This window comes from Neomonachus schauinslandi, chromosome 5, assembly GCF_002201575.2.
Source record: "Neomonachus schauinslandi chromosome 5, ASM220157v2, whole genome shotgun sequence".
NCBI lineage: Eukaryota > Metazoa > Chordata > Mammalia > Carnivora > Phocidae > Neomonachus > Neomonachus schauinslandi.
In genome coordinates, this window is record NC_058407.1 from 17,827,709 (window position 1) to 17,843,910 (window position 16,202).

At 40.8% G+C, this 16,202-nt stretch overlaps 1 protein-coding gene across 5 annotated transcripts in view; it reads right to left on the minus strand.

The window, feature by feature from the left end:
* The window catches only part of TXNRD1 (thioredoxin reductase 1), a 67,276-nt gene that overhangs the window by 31,824 nt on the left and 19,250 nt on the right, over positions 1-16,202 (minus strand). For 4 of the 5 annotated variants that reach the window (XM_021687365.1, XM_021687366.1, XM_021687367.2 and 1 more), the window contains 6 exons: positions 13,994-14,116; positions 12,222-12,294; positions 10,127-10,246; positions 2,481-2,623; positions 2,004-2,119; positions 458-683 (listed from right to left, as the gene is read on the minus strand). In XM_021687365.1, the coding sequence (XP_021543040.1) occupies positions 458-683; positions 2,004-2,119; positions 2,481-2,623; positions 10,127-10,246; positions 12,222-12,294; positions 13,994-14,080 (765 nt within the window). In that variant the 5' untranslated portion in view covers positions 14,081-14,116. Of the gene's footprint in view, positions 1-457; positions 684-2,003; positions 2,120-2,480; positions 2,624-10,126; positions 10,247-12,221; positions 12,295-13,993; positions 14,117-15,640; positions 15,979-16,202 lie in introns of all 5 variants that reach the window. The other variant, XM_021687362.2, reaches the window with a different exon arrangement.

Consider the following 16,202-nt stretch of genomic DNA (forward strand, 5'->3'; position numbering starts at 1 on the left):
CCAAAGATTATAAAGTAAAGGGATGCCCGAAGGAAAGCATTAAACAAAAGAGAACCAAAGGTAAGAAAGTTGAAAAGAGAAGAAAGATTATCAATCTGCAGCTAATAACAAAGCTGTTTAGGTGGTAGCAGGTCCAAGTTCATATACCAAGATCACAGACGAGGCACTGCAGCATTCCTAACGGTTTATAATGCCCACCCCAACACACTCTTCTCCTGCCTTTTAAAGGTAAGTATAGGGTCCCGGGGTGGCTCAGCTGGTTGAGCGACTGCCTTCGGCTCAGGTCACGATCCTGGAGTCCCGGGTCCCACATCAGACTCCCTGCTCGGCTGGGGCGTCTGCTTCTCCCTCTGACCCTCCCCCCTCTCGTGCTCTCTCTCTCTCTCTCAAATAAATAAATTTCTTTAAAAAATAAGGTAAGTATAAAACCAACAAACCTACCAGCAACTCCACTTACTTTTATTGGTACAAACTGTTTTATAAACTTGACACCATGTTCTTCCATATGTTCGCCAATTTTGTTGGCCATGTCCTGGTCAAATCCTCTAAGGAGAATGGATCGTACCATAACAGTAACATCTAAGCCAATGCCAACAAGAAATCCAGCACATTCAAGGGCAACATAGGATGCTCCAACCACCAGCGTCTTACCCGGGCAATAAGGTAAGGAGAAAAGATCATCACTGAAAAGAAATTTTAAAAAGTAAAATAAAATAAAAAAAGAAGAAAAGAAATCGAAAATGTTCATATGTGAGTAATGACTAAATCAAAGTAAAATTTTTGGTTTCTTAAGAACAATACATTTTTAAGATTAAAAACATTCAATTAGCTACACACATAATATATGAGAAGTGCTTACAAGGCCTTAGACACTGTCCCTCTCTTGCCACTCAGTTGCTTTGGGAGTAGCTCAAGCTGCCCAGGGCCAAACACAGCAAACCACCTAACTCATGCTCAAACAAAATAATTCTGAACTGTTTGGAGTAATTCTCCACTAATGTGTCTAATATCGTATATTCGCAAACCCAAACCCCCACCCCTCATATCACCACCACTCAGCTCTCTCCAAGGTGGAATATCTGTGTTACTTCTTTTTATCTAGAACACCAATTATCAAGAATGGGGAGAAAAGGAGGAGAAAACTTCCAACATAACTGTTTTGTAAAATAAAAACCAACTATAAAAAGGAAAACCTGACAAAATCTTTTAGTCAAGTGAAGAATATACAAGACATGAGATCAGAAAAGCATTCTTAGGAAATGAGTTTTTTTTTTAAATATGAGAAAGGAAGCTGTTATCCAAGACAACAAAGAGAACTGTTGCCATCTGAGCTGCCTCTACATGAGGCACAAAGGAAAAAAATTGTTATCTCCTCCCCCCAAAAAAGGGTCTGAAAGGAATAATTTATAACACAATCAGAAACTCCTGGGCAAAAAGCATCCAAGAGTACGTATTTTTCAACAACCTCTCTTCATGTCGTCATAATGTGAAATTCCTTATTTTATTCCTAATGTGAATTATGTCACCATATGATCACCAGATGGGCAAAAATAAATTACAAAGCCAAACCTTGCTTGACTCATTTCAGAAGGCCAACCTACACTGACATTGTGGCCATGTGAACAGCAAGGAGGAGGGACTAGGGTTTAATAAATCTACATGGCCCACCATTCGGTCGTTGTTTTAGCATCCGCATGAATATCCATCTGGTTTTAAATATTATACATTTCTAATATACACTCACACATATGTACATTCCAAACATAAATCTGTATGTCAGCAGTGATGTTAACTGGGTGGTAAGAAGACCAATGTTTACAGTCTTGAATTCTTGCATTAAATAATTTTTCCCTTCTCTTTTTCCCAATTCCCTGTCCCTTTGGGCAAAAATGTGGCAAAACACTAGGAATGTTCTAGGAATGGACTGAATGAGTTTGAAGAAAAAACCTGAAAAGCATAAATCTACAATTGGTTTCTCTTTTCTCCCTGCAACACTCCCTTACCTGCTAATGCAGTACTCTCTGTCACCAGGGATGTCCAAGTAACGTGGCCTCTCACCAGTAGCAATGAGAAATCTCTCTGCTGAGTAAATTTTTTCTTTGCCTTTGTTATTTGTTGCCTACAAAGAAACCAATGTCAACTTTAAATAAGTTATTATTCATTAGATAGTTAACAAAGGCTATTCACATTATCCAATTTGATCTTCATAAAAATTTGGTAATACATAAAGATGTGAAGGCTGAGTAGTTAACAGACTTGGTCAAAATCATGAATCTAGTAGGTGGCAGAGCCGAGAGTCAAATCCAGGGAACCTGGCCCCAAATCCAGTACACTCACACTACCACCCCACAAGAGAAAGCCCCGTAAGATGTGACTGCAAAATTGCCAAACTGGACAGTCTGGGTCACCATGGCTTTTCCTTCTACTAAGATAATCACTTTCTCTTTTCCTCCCCTACCCCCAACCAATCACACAATTACCTTAATCCTATGAGGACCCACAAACTGCCCAAATGCATTCTCATAGGTGACTTTCTTCTCCCGCAGAGCTACCCGGTAGCCCCAGTTCAGAGAGCCAATGTGGTTCTGTACGGCTTCTGTCATTTTATTCCAGTCATGTTTAACTGCACAAGAAGAGAAGATGAATGTTTTTAGCTTTTCAACTGCCAGGCAAAAATCATTTCTCAGTAACTATTCACAAGGAATACAAAGAGCAGAGCTTTTAGTCTTAAAGAGCAGGGTCCTTCATTTTAAGCATATAAACAACTTTTTCATGCTCAAATATTCTTTCCTTTTTAGAAGACTACCAGACAATTCATCATGCAAGGCTTTCTGACAATTCTTAAAACTAAAATAACTAGGCACAAACTTTTTTTTCTTTTTTAGAAATGAACGGGAATTCTACTTTGATTGTAAATACTGATTGCTGGGATAATGAGGCGTGGGAAAGCCTAAGATCCTGTATTTTTAACAATCCCCAAGGGATCCTGATGTAGCCAAGTTTGGAGTTAGTGAGCTGGTAACAGAGTCTAGACCAGAGGCTGGTAAACAAAGGCCAACTAAGGCCCCACAGCCAAATGTAGCCCATCACCTTTTTAATAAAGTTTATATACCCATGATCACTTATTTACATATATCATCTACGGCTTCTTTTGTGCCACAATGGCAGAGCTGAGTAGTTGTGACAGGGATCATTGGGCCTGTGAAGCCTAAAATATTTATTATCTAGCCTTGTATTACATTCAAAGTTTGCTGACTCTTGATCTAGACAGAGTATTTTAAGACTCTGTCTCACTGACTCCCAAATCCCCATCTCACCAAAGAGAGGAAGATTTTTTAATTCTATCATAAAATGAATGCTTTGGGGGGCACCTGGGTGGTTCAGTCAGTTAGGCATCTGACTCATGATTTCGGCAAAGGTCATGGTCTCAGGGTCATGAGATCGAGCCCTGGGTCGGGCCCCACACTCGGTGGGGAGTCTGCTCTGGATTCTCTCTCTCCCTCTCCCTCTGCCCCTCCCTGTGCATGCACACTCTTTATCCTTCTCTAAAATAAATCTTTAAAAAAAAAAACGAATCCTGGGGCACCTGGGTGGCTCAGTTGGTTAAGCGACTGCCTTCGGCTCAGGTCATGATCCTGGAGTCCCTGGATCGAGTCCCGTATCGGGCTCCCCGCTCAGCGGAGAGCCTGCTTCTCCCTCTGACCCTCCCCCTCTCATGTACTCTCTCTCTCTCATTCTTGCTCTCTCAAATACATAAATAAATAAATCTTTAAAAAAAAATGAATCCTTTGAGCCAGGCACTAATATATTAAATTTCAATGGATAAAAATCAATCATTCATTCATTAATAACTTATCAATGACTAGAAAAAAAATAGGACGCAGATAAAATATACTCTCGTGATAGGACAAAGGCAGGTCCTAGGAAAGCTGTCGTTTGGAAAGAAGGAAAAGAGAATCAACATATACTGAAAGATCTGTCATGGAAATGAGAGGAGTCTGAATCTTAGATTCAGGATTAGTAAGCTGCTTGGCCACATAGGAAGTGGTGAGCCAAGTCTAGCCACCCAACGGCCAGCCTCTAGAACTGAGAATGAGAACACAAAAATTGGTCTGTGGCCTCCCAGAGAATAGATCGTCGATATTCAATTCACAGAATCATAAAATGTTAGACTTTGAGAAATCAATGAAAACAGAGAGTGACTGCAGAAGCCACTGTGGTTGCAATGCTGAGAGGGTGGTGTGCTGGGGGGCGGGGCTGGGGAGCGTGGAGGGAGCCCTGCCAACCCACCCATTTGGCCTCCGTCTAGCAAAAGAAGAGACAGGATTCACTCCTGCTTTCTTCCCCAGGAATGGAATACAATAGTGTAACTCACCCCCTTATGCCAATCATCTAGCTGTAACAATTCCCAACATTTTGCCAATCTCATTTCATATACCCGCTTTTTCACTAGAGTATTTAAGATTTTATTTTATTTGAGAGAGAGAGAGTGTGTGTGTGTGTGTGTGCACATGAGCGAGGGGAGGGGCAGAAAGAGAGGGAGAGGGAGAAGCAGACTCCCGGCTGAGCGCAGAGCCTGACATGGAGCTGGATCCCTGGACCCTGAGATCATGACCTGAGCCAGAGTCAGACCGACTGAGCCATCCAGGTGCCCCTTTACTAGAATTATTTTAAGCAAATCCCAAACATTTTATTGGTGATGTGTTTGGCTGTTACAGTGATTTAGGAATGACCAAAGGCCAGTGATGTTAAATATCCTTTACTATAGTTTCTTACAATTAGGAGGTGTCCAGCCCAACATACCAATAATGCCCCCATGGAGAAATAATGAACTAGACCACAGGGAGGATTGATTCACTTCTGAAATTTCACAATTATAGAACTATTAAGTGGATCTCTGCTAATCCATCAGGAGATACTATATTCTAAATAAGACATAGTTGAGATTAAATAATAGCACCAAAAAATTCAATTATTTCAAAATTCAAGTTCAACAATTAGACCTATCCCAGCCTTAATTCTGTTAAAGCTTTCCTTTGCAGCTATCAGGTCCCACCTGATTTTCAAATTCCTCAAACCCCTCTTTTCTACCAAAGTTCCTTCTTCATCCTCTGGTATAGAGGGCAGTCACCCCTGCCCCCAATCTCTAGTGTGATTATGCTCGGGCAGAAAAAACTCTCAAAAATTCCAGCCCACCAGTTTGGGATTCAGCATCTGGGAACTCTAGCTGCTCCTATGGTCCTGATCTTGCATTTCATTCTGAGAATTAAGCTTCTGTCTTGTAAAATCCAAATTCCTACTTTATATACTGCTGGTGGTAAATGGATCCTTGCTGGACTATGGATGGTAACATATCTGGAACCCTAGTTCTCTAGGGCTGTGCTGCCTTCTGATAATACCCCAAATCCACCACCTCCTTGAATTCCCAAACACCACCTGGATATTCCACATCCCCACTCAGCCCATCTGCTGATATAGTCCCAGCATTTCTCACAGGTCTCTAGATTCAGCCGGCTCAGTCTACCAGTTATAATCCAAAGCTAAGCTTCTGCAATATAGAGTCTAGCTGAGCAGGCAAGATGTACAATTCACCTGTGTGTGACATTAATGCCCACCACAGCAGCTGGGTCTTAAAGCCAACTGTCTGTTGCTCCTGATCTGCCCCTCTCCTACTACAAAAAGCCAGGCCACACTCTTAAATTTGACAAGAGTAATCAGACTAACTGAACTTGTGGTATCTTCAACATCTTCAGTGCACCTACTTATTTGAACTTCAGAACACCTGAAGAGGTACAAATTACTTCCAGTATACACACAGGGAGGATGACCTCCCCAAGGCCACACATTAATTCAGTGGCAGCCCCAGATACACTACATATGAAACATCAGGTGTGTGCGGGAAGAACTAATCCTGTAACTCCCCAATGATCTTGCTTTCTTTGTAATGATAAAGGGATCGTAAAACTTCTCAAATAAAGGGCAGATCACAGCTGAGTCCTAGATATGTCACTCCCCCAGTCACAGATTCAGCTCTGCTGCCTGGTCCAGCTCCCTCTCCTCCTTCCACGCCTAGAGCTATCTACAGTGTCAGAGAAGACAACCTTCCCAGAACACTGGAGCACTGTTACACTGTTATTTGCTCAAGGACATGAGATTAGATGTGTTTCTATTTAAAAAATGCAAAATAAGCCTTCATGCTTTATCTGTGGGAACAGGATCAGCAGCCCCTAGGGGTTTCTCATTTGAAAAATACATTGCCAAGTTTCTTTCTTGCTCTAAGACCTAATGACATAAAGTAACATCTGTCTAAATCCACTGTACTCCTCACTACAACCATTTTAAAAGGAGGGAGATGGTGACTGCTCCCTCAGTGGTGGGTCCTGACAGGCACGGCAGACCTGGGTCTCTGCTAGGCCACAGCTAGCTTCAGAAGTCCCAAGGCTCAATGAGAAGAACAGAAGATAACACAGTAAACAAACCACGAGGTTTCCATTTAGGAAGAGTGAAGGGATTTAAATACAGGGCACAACTCTCATCAAAGCCTTTGGGATTGTTGCTGCCAGCATATACAAGAGGAGGAAGGTACAAAAATAGAAAATTATATATTTCTAACATTAAAACCTGGAAAGGGGGAAGAAGCACAAGAGTAAAACTGTTAATTTAGTTGAATAAATAATTTCTTTAAAGACAGACTTTGATTTGGTCCAAGTCTTAAAATCCCATTAAAATTCAGGGAGCTGGGGCGCCTGGGTGGCTCAGTCGTTGAGCGTTTGCCTTCGGCTCAGGTCATGATCCCAGGGTCCTGGGATTGAGCCCCTCATTGGGCTCCCTGCTCCACGGGAAGCCTGCTTCTCCCTCTCCCTCTCCCCCTGCTTGTGTTCCCTCTCTCGCTGTGTCTCTCTCTGTCAAAGAGTTGAATAAAATCTTTAAATAAATAAACAGATAGATATATAAAATGCAGGGAGCTTTTACTGGTTTTAATGTATAGATCTGGACTATGCCAGTGGTGGTTCTTTATTACCTCAGCAGCTATACATTTATTAGTTGTTATATAATTTAGAAATAAATTCAACATAAATAAGCGTAGCTAGTGTTTATTGTTACCTGACAGCTACAGAGATATTCTTCTGCTGGAAAGATCTGTCAATTCACCAAATTCTATTTCACCACCCACTTGATTACTAAATTTATTAGAATTATACTTAGTTGGCCCTGTTAATAAAATTTCACATTCAGCAGAGGCCTGTACTTAACTCTTTTTAAGATTCTAAAGACCCACTATATATACTTATACATTCCTAACTAAATTAAGCAATTCTGGGGGCGCCTGGGTGGCTCAGTTGTTAAGCGTCTGACTTTGGCTCAGGTCATGAACCCAGGGTCCTGGGATCGAGTCCCGCGTCGGGCTCCCTGCTCAGTGGAAAGCCTGCTTCTCCCTCTCCCACTCCCCCTGCTCGTGTTCCCTCTGTCGCTGTCTCTCTCTCTGTCAAATAAATAAATAAAATCTTTAAAAAAATAAAAATAAATTAAGCAGTTCTGTTCCCGTGACTTCATTTTTCATAAGAGTGGATAGCTTAAAGCTAACATCAATTAGTACAACATACCAATTTGAGTACTAGATCCCTATATGAATGAATAAAAGTTGCGTGACTGAGTTATATAGCTCCCGGCACTGTGATTTACCTAGATTTAAGAGACAGACCCATTAGGTATAGATGAGAGTATATGGAAAATATAAAGCTGCATAAATCAAAATTTGCTTGGAACAACTTTACTTTTTCCAATGAATTCTAGACTTTTTCAGGTGAATATTCTTGTTACATGTCCTCTTTTTTTTTTTTAAGATTTTATTTATTTATTTGACAGAGAGAGACACAGCGAGAGAGGGAACACAAGCAGGGGGAGTGGGAGAGGGAGAAGCAGGCTTCCCGCTGAGCAGGGAGCCCGATGTGGGGCTCGATCCCAGGACCCCGGGATCATGACCTGAGCCGAAGGCAGTCGCTTAACCAACTGAGCCACCCAGGCGCCCCGTTACATGTCCTCTTTAAGAGGGAACTAACTTGGTTCAAACATACAAACTTCCTGTATCTGTAAATGTTTTTCTATACCCCATTAAACAAAGAACCAAGTGCTTGGCAGAGTCTACTCCAATTTATTGAAACTGTGAATGGAAGAATTAAAAGCAGCAAGTCCAGAGGAAGAGACAAAAACGATGTGATGCGTAGCAGCTATCTGAACTACTGCTGTACTTAATCCTCATGACATGCAGTGAATGGCAAAGTCAGAAGTTGTGCCAGGCCTCACTATTACAATAACCTACATTTTAATGTGTCAGGAGGGCTAGGGTGAAGGAAGTTCTTAACCCAAGGGACCCAGAATACCAGCAAACACTGTGTGCCCACTTAACTCACGTTACCAATTTTACCTCTGGGCTCCCGGGGTACATGGTCTGCACATCAATGATATTAGTGCATCAGTGATTAGCGGAATCTGTGTATCTATACAATTTGTGTTACTCATCTCTGTATTTCCCCAGCACAGGCTCAACTGCAAATAGTGGGCACTCAACAGCAATATTCTGTAACTTTATCAGTAGAATTTCTAAAATGTCTACTAAGAAGTCTATTAAATTAACTCTTGTTAACCAGGTACATTAAAAGCAGGCTTCCAGAAAGGGAAAGAGTGTATGAATGGCAGACTCAGTGAGGAGACTTTCAAACACAGAAGTAAACAATAACTTGGGGAGGGGGGCAGAGGTGGGCCTAGAGGCAGACTATTGGTAGATTATGTGTTAAATTCATATTCCGTAGGTCAAAAGGGTCACCTCGACTGCCCTTTCTGTTGGCAAGAGAAAAGGATATGAGGCATGGCACCTCAGAAATAAATAAGGAAACTCTTAGTACCAGCCTCAGGCCCCAAAGGTCATGGACAGAGAATAGCTTTGTAAGGATCTGAGGAAAGAGAGATGACCCCAGCATAAAAACACTTTTAAAGTAACTGATTTTCTAAGACTCCAGACTTAGGGAAAAAAGTACTGTTGATTTCAAACAGGAAGTAAAAGCATCAAACAGAGGAAGCAGGACTAATTTGAGTAGGGGCAAAATGTTTCAAAGCATGTATTTATGCCTCATTTTAATATTTAATAAACTATTAATTAAAACTCAGAAAAAGCTACAAAATAAATTACCCTGGCAAATGCCCCATACCCTGTAGATCTCAAAACTAGTATCAAGGAGCATCTGGGTAGCTCAGTTGGTTGAGCACCTGCCTTCGGCTCAGGTCATGATCTCCAGGTCCTGGGATAGAGCCCCACGTTGGGCTCCCAGCTCAGTGGGGAGCCTGCTTCTCCCTCTCCCTCTGCCTCTCTCCCTACTTGTGCTCTCTCTCTCTCAAAGGAATAAATAAAATCTTTAAGAACAACAACAAAAATATCATATAAGGCTGGAGTTTCCCTCTTCAAGGACATGGTAACCTATGTTGTTAATTAACTATGCAGCCGGGCCAACCTCATTTTTTTCTTCTACCAGATAATGTAATCTACTTTCCAAAGGCAGCAGTGTCTCTTCAACTTTCCAAGGGTTGCTAGGGTACTCTAGATATTTTACCCAACAAAGACTAACCATCTCTTTCTCAACAAATAAGCAGTCCCCCCACCCCCAAAATATCAGCTCATGAAACATTTCTTTGGAGAGAGAAAAATGAAACAGCTTCAAAGGAGAGCAAATGTAACTTACACTCTTTATGAAACTCTATATATAAGAATATATTTGAAGGGCACCTGGCTGGCTAGTCGGTACAGTGTGCGACTCTTGATCTTGGGGTCATGAGTTCAAGCCCCACACTGGGCACAAAGATTACTTAAAAATAATAATCATAATAAAGAATTTATCTAAAAAATTCTGGTTTTCTATTATAGAAAGGCACTCCAAGTACAGTATCTGTTCTTACCACAACAGCTATGCAGCTATCTGACACAGAATAACTACAGGAATTTTATACATAATAACTGTCAACAGTAAAAACCCCCAGGCCAATTTCTAGTCCCATAAAAATGGATGGTGCTTTGCAAGCTCATAGCCCAAACCCTTCAAAAGCACAAACGGAAGAGTGGCTTCTCCCGCCATACCCATCTCCTCGGTGTTCCAACCATAGTTGCGAGAGTCTTGTAGGGCTTGTCCTAACAAAGCCGCTTGGTGCATCAGTTTTTTAGGTATGCAACCCACATTCACACATGTTCCTCCAAGACCTGCAACAACATTGAGAGATCAATTTACATCCAGCTTCACAATCCTTTAAAGAAAACGGTCAATAATTATTACTATGCTACGGAAGATCATAATCTACTTGCTTAATGTAGCCAATACTGTTTTTACAAGTTTATTCTAAGACTCGTGGCATTTCTAAGCTCAGAGAGCCTTATGTATCGAACAGTGACACATCCTAAAATAGAAGAAAAATGAGATTACCACAATTTCCACACACTGCAAAGATTCAAAATTAACTGCTCATAAGATAAGATGAAATTTTACTTTGTGTACAATCCTACACTCACCACCACATCTATGAATAGAACTAAATGGTAACAGGGTTGTTAAGCTGGCCACGGTTGGACTGTAATGGAGCTAGAACACATATAAAATCTGGTGTATATGAGGTTTTTTTTTTTTTTTAAAGAAGGTGGTCGGGACACCTGGGTGGCTCAGTCAGTTAAGCATCTGCCTTCGTTCGGCTCAGGTCATGATCTCAGGGTGCTGGGATCGAGTCCCACATCGGGCTCCCTGCTCAGCAGGGAGCCTGCTTCTCCCTCTGCCTGCTGCTCCCCCTGCTCGTGCTCGCTCGCTCTCTCTGACAAATAAATTAAAAATCTTAAAAAAAAAAAAAAAAAAAAAAAGGTGGTCTACAGCTTTCGTGGATTCTCACAAAAGGATTCATGACCAAAACAAACAAACAAAAGGTTTAGCGTATCTGAGCTTAAAGAACATGGTGACAGACTGTCTCCATTAAAACAAAATGTAGGCAAGCAGGGAGGGAGACAAAATGGCGTAAGAGTGCGGGACTGCAGTGGACTTCACGTAAGCCCTCTGAAGAGAATGCTTCCAAACTGCGACTATGGAGTGTAAGCTCCATAGGCCAGAGCGGCTATGCCCAGCACAAGAATAGTGACTGACACGTAATAAATATATGCTGAATGGATCAATTAGAAACTCAGACACTTTCTTATCCAGAGTTCCTGCTTCTTGCTTCCTAATTAGAGCAGCTAAGTTATCTTGGTAAGATTTACATATCACATCAATCCCCTTCTCAAAGACCTCCTACTATGCTTTAGTTAGATCCAATTCCTCATCTTGACCTACCAGGCCCTGTACAGCCTGACACCTGCCTTCCTCTCCATTCTTAGCCCCAGCTCATACCACCCGTGCTACAACCATGAAGGACTCCTACCTGCCTCAGGGCCTTTGTATGTTCTATTCTGTGAGAGAAACTGAGAAAAGTCCCCTGGAAGGTTCTTCCTCAGCTTTTGGCACAGTTGGTTCATTCTTATTCTTTTGGCCTCATCTAAAGGCCACCTCTTCAGAGGCCTTCTCTGATAATCTTCTCAAAGTTAAACTCTTTCCTCTACCCAGTTCCTCTCTATTCTACCATATAATTTTTTTTAGTACCACTTATCATAATTCATAAAGTTCTTGCTTATCTTTTGTCTCCCCACTAGCACGTAAACTCCGCAAGGGCAGGAACTTCATGTCTACCGAGTCCCCTGCTATATTCTCCAATGCCCTTGCTCATAATAAGTGATAATTTAATTAATATTTGTGGAATAAATGAATAAGGAACATTTAATTCACCAAGACTCAGAAGCAGCACGGGCTATTCATTAAGATACCTAATTCCAGTTTTTGCTGAATGTAGGAACTGGTTTTAAAACAGAAATCCACAGATAAGTATTTAAACTTTCAGTTATTAAGCCCCTAAATTTAAAAGATTGCTCAAATATGTAGCTTTAAATCATCATAACAGCTGTGGATGAGGTTTTGCATTATCTTGACTCTGCCAAAAAACCCTAAATTTTCAACTTTTAACTGGAGTCCATTTTAACAGCCCAAGTGAAAAAGGTAGATTTTTTTAATTTTTAAATTTTTAACTGGGTTTTAGGAGCCATTTAAGCCAATGCCAGGGAAAAACCTGCTCTTACAAATTCACTTCTAAAATACCTTAAAGCTTACCCCATCTAGTTCCATGAGGGGTTGGAGTGACAAAATCCAGGACCATTATCTTCTTGTCATATCTGGCTGCCTCCTGGAAAATAAAAGTATTAAAATCAATTGGAGGGCGCCTGGGTGGCTCAGTTGGTTAAGCAACTGCCTTCGGCTCAGGTCATGATCCTGGAGTCCCGGGATCGAGTCCCGCATCGGGCTCCCTGCTCGGCGGGGAGTCTGCTTCTCCCTCTGACCCTCCCCCTCTCATGTACTCTCTCTCTCTCAAATAAATAAATAAATAAATCTTTTTAAAAAAATTAAAAAAAAATAAAATCAATTGGAAAGGTAAACATGACAGACTAGAAATGGGCCTTTAAAACTCCAAGCTATTCTTATTAAGCTGTAGTGCCTAAGGCATAACCAGTTATTATTGCCTTGAAAGTTCAAATACAAGATGATTAGCATGACTCCAAGATAAAAATTAAGCAATATTCAGATAGTCATAAGGGCAGTTTTAAAGAATATGCAGAGTACAGTTATAAAATCATCAGCTGAAAACACCAGAATCCTCTTTTTTTTAACACTAGAATCCTCTTACAAAATTCCACTCACACAGTAACATATTAAGCAATAATCTGAAAAACCTGTGGTCATTTCTAAGCAAAAAGGTGAGTATCCAATAAAAAAGATTTATGACTGTCTATAACTCTTAATTCAATCTGTAGCCTATATACGTATTTTTTTAAAGTACTTTTAAGTTTTATCTAATTCAGTATCTAGGTAGATATTGGAAACATTTTTCTTCTAAAATTGTCAGATTTCTTAAAATTTCATATGAAGAGCCAATAAAAAAGTTGATGATATCTATAAGGTTTCCAAATCGATTTTAGGGGAGTGATGACAACAGTGAGAAGTTCATTTTGCAGAGTACCCTTTATCCTTCTCAGAGAATAAGCTTTGTGTATTGGCAACTAGACCTCCAGGTTATTTGAAAGGACTGAGTCTACATATCCTTTAAAACCAGGAGAACTAGAGTAAAATATATCTGGTATTACTCCTGTATCATTTACAGCAAAGTATTGCTTGATGCCAGACACTGGCCTACTCCTCATTTGGGCTGCTTCATTTGAATCTACCTTTACTGATCCACAAGCTACACCTTAGGGGAGTATAACCATCTCATCTTTTAAAAGTACCTGTTGGGGAAGGATGACAGGCCACAGGCCTCTCACACATGGAAAATGTATCTCAATTAAGGGCCAGAAGCCTCACTCCTTAACCTCCCTTATATATACATCCTCTACCGCCATTACCCCCAGGCTGGAGTTAGTGGTTATTCTCGTAGTTCAGTTCATATACAAAGGAGGAAAGCATTTTTAATGATTAAGTTTAAGAAATCCAATTGCTCTCCATTTTTCTACTGGGGAAGAGGACTTGTGAATAGGGATATCATCAAAGTGAAAACCTAATATTAATATTTATAAAGAATAAGATATTTAATTTCAAACCATTTCTATACACCTTTATTATCTTTGAAAAACCAGCCAAACTTAATATGAATCAAAATGTGTCCCAAAATATTAGGCCTGGTACTGTTATACAGAAGTACTTTCATCAAGAAGATACAGTTCAACTTGGAAAAATGATTTATAAAATAGTTCCTTTATAAACATGTCCTGCCCAAGTTAATGTGCAAAATGCCACAAGAGTGGTTCAAACAAATTCCAGGGAGAACCAGAAGTCTGTCAGGAATGTGACTATTCTAGCCATCACCCAGATAACACACAGGGAAGCCTTGCCTTGGCGGCTGCCAGTCCTCCTGAGCCCCCTCCGATGATGATGAGGTCATAGTCGTAGGCCTCAGGGAGATCCTCAGAGCCATTCATTTTTAGTAGCTTTTGAAGTCTGCCCTCCTGATAAGCCTAAAGAAAAACAATGGAAGGGGAAATAACGTCACTTAAAAACAGCAATGTCTGAAAAGTTTTGTGAGAAAACCTTTCTTTCTTTAAAGAAAAGCAAAAGGAATTTTCAAAGGAAAAATATTAATTTATATTACAGCACCCAAGTAGAAAACATGTAACCCTCCTTTCAAGCGGTGAGCAACGATCTGCTTTTGTTAGGACTGTCCGAATTCCTTTTCACGTGATGGAGAGCTAATCCTGAGATGTTCCTGCAGACTTCTACATACGTTAGGGCGTGACATTCCAACAAGATCAACCTAGTCCTAAATCAAGTATCATCATCAGTCCTTTTTCCCTAGAATTATTACACCAAGATTCAAAGTAGGTTTTTAAAACACTTGTATGTTTTAATAAAACTATCAATTCCAGGGATGCCTGGGTAGCTCAGTCGGTTAAGCATCTGCCTTTGGCTCAGGTCATGATCCCAGGGTCCTCTGCTGTGCACTCAGCTTGTGCTCTCTCTCTCTCTGACAAATAAATACATAAAATCTTAAAAAAAAAAAAACCAACTATCAATACGAGTCGCAAGCATCTTTATTTTCTATTGTCAAAGGTACCACAATGAGGGCGCCTGGGTGGCTCAGTCAGTTAAGCATCTGCCTTGGGCTCAGGTCATGATCCCAGGGTCCTAGGATGGAGCCCCACGTCAGGCTCCCTGCTCTGCGGGAAGTCACCTTCTCCCTCTCCCACTCCCCCTGCTTGTGTTCCCTCTCTCACTGTGTCTCAGTCTCTATCAAATAGATTTAAAAAAAAAAAAAAATCTTAAAAAAAAAAAAAAAGGTACCACAATGAGCAGGCTAAGGTTTCCCATTAAGACAGGGGCCTGGTAAATAGCAACTCAAACAGATTAGCCAAATAAGACTTTTCTACATTGCTTAGGTAAAAATTCAGAACAAAATCATGAACTGACATTTCCCTGCATGAGAAGTGTAAAAGTCCCTGATTTTCCAAGGCATTTTAAATAAGCAAAGAAAAAAAGGAGGATGGAGCAGGCTAAATAAATAAACATGACTCTGTAAAGCTTACTTCTTTAAGAACACATTTTATTTTTTTATGATATATATATTTTTAGTTTTTTAAGTAATCTCTTCATCCAACCTGGGGCTCAAACTCATGACCCCGAGATGCTCTACTGACTGAGCCAGCCGGGCACCCCTCAAGCTTACTTCTTTCATCTACCCATGCACGAGGCCTCCTGTAAGTTATTTAGGATTTAGTTTCCATGTGCTTGACACATAACAAGCTTTATAATATGAATATTATAGACTTTTAATTTTAAAAACCATTTCATTCCACTAGCTTTTATACCCATTTCATATTAGCTTGGAAGACTGTTTTGGTGATGTATTTAATATTAACTTTTATTAAAACAAAAATCTGTGCTAATGGGAGATAATGGTTGGAAACATTGTGAACAGGCACTAAAAAAGTTTTTGTAAAAATCCAATTTTAATCTCAAGAGTCAAAAAGAGTCCCCAAACTTACCAGCCCCGACTGTACATTTCCCTCCTGCCTACCATCAGCCGTAGGGGGCGGAAGGCAGAGCTTAGGATCAGTAGAGCAGGATGCCTGGGATGCAGAAGGGGGTGCAGTGGAGGAAGGTGAAGAAGGAGGCATGGCACTGTGACTGGCCCTTGGCAGTGTGGCAGGTGCACATGACGGCTTGGGGACTGAAGGGAGAACACGTGGACACCAGCAACAGTGGAGACCAGACGGCATCACCCTGACCGTCTGTACAAAAGGTCTAACGTGAGAGGCTGGTAAACACAGCCAGTATTCATGAACTTGCATTATGGCAGAGGCTCCTCCTTCAATAGAAGGCACTGTTGAGGGGGGGGAAACAATTTGGTAATAATAATAGCCATTCACATCAAAGGATCAATATAAGCTTCAGATAACAAGCGTTACTCTCTAGTTGCTCTCAAAGAGCACAGGCTGACTTGCTGGCTTAAAAGGGTTAACTAATAAATGCAGCCAGATGTTCTTCTGGAAAAATAACATGACCATTTTTAATCTCAGCCTCAATTTTATCTGCAAGTACTTGACA